Raw genomic sequence first — 810 nt, 5'->3', positions numbered from 1 at the left:
TTTTGCATTAGGTCTGCTAATCACCCGAATGTGAGGGACCTCGACTACAGAGTCCTGCTGCGGTTCCCACAGCGAGTGAAGAACCAAGGAACAGCAGACTTCCTCCCAGTAAAGCCCAGACATGAGTGGGAATGGCACAGCTGTCACCAGTGAGTTCAGTGTCCTTATTCCCAGTTCATGTACAGTGGTGTGTAGAGTGGTGTGTATACAGTGGTGTGTAGAGTACAGTGTGCCTACCAGATTTTAGTATGTCATACATTTGAGATGGTGTGAGTTAAAGTAACTATGGGAATTATTGGTAAATATCATATAATATATAAATATAATATATACGTTTATATTTTACAGTTCCTTACATTTGTTGTCTATGATTTTTATAAGTTACTAGCTTCCACGGGTCTCCACAGAGTAATAAAATATGTAAATCTAAATTGACAGTGCTGTTTTACTGTAATAACAAAATATGTAAAGAAATCAAGTGTGTGTGTGTGTGTGTGTGTGTGTGTGTGTGTGTGTGTTTAAAACTCTATTTCGTGTCAGTTCCTATTTTGGCCTCATCAATATGAGCTGACCAAGGCAAAAAACAACCCATTTGCTGTAAAGCTCTAATTTGGATCATTGTGTCTGTCTTACGCTCTCTTTCTGTGTGTCTGCAGGCATTACCACAGTATGGAGGCCTTTAGTAACTATGACTTGCTGGATGTCTTTACTGGACAGAAGGTTGCCGAGGGACACAAGGCCAGTTTCTGTCTGGAGGACACATCCTGTGACCCGGGTGTACGACGACGCTTCGCCTGCACTGCTCACACA

At 41.9% G+C, this 810-nt stretch overlaps 1 protein-coding gene across 1 annotated transcript in view; it reads left to right on the top strand.

Moving 5' to 3' along the window:
• loxl5a (lysyl oxidase-like 5a) overlaps window positions 1–810 on the top strand; it is a 5389-nt gene that overhangs the window by 2620 nt on the left and 1959 nt on the right. The window contains exons 3-4 of the mRNA XM_032526956.1: window positions 12–149; window positions 657–810. Coding sequence (XP_032382847.1) covers window positions 12–149; window positions 657–810 — 292 coding nt within the window. The remainder of the gene's footprint in view (window positions 1–11; window positions 150–656) is intronic.

This window comes from Etheostoma spectabile, chromosome 9 (genome assembly GCF_008692095.1).
Source record: "Etheostoma spectabile isolate EspeVRDwgs_2016 chromosome 9, UIUC_Espe_1.0, whole genome shotgun sequence".
NCBI classification, from domain to species: Eukaryota; Metazoa; Chordata; class Actinopteri; order Perciformes; family Percidae; genus Etheostoma; species Etheostoma spectabile.
The sequence above is the reverse complement of the archived record's forward strand: the minus strand, read 5'-3'. Positions and strand labels throughout refer to the sequence as shown.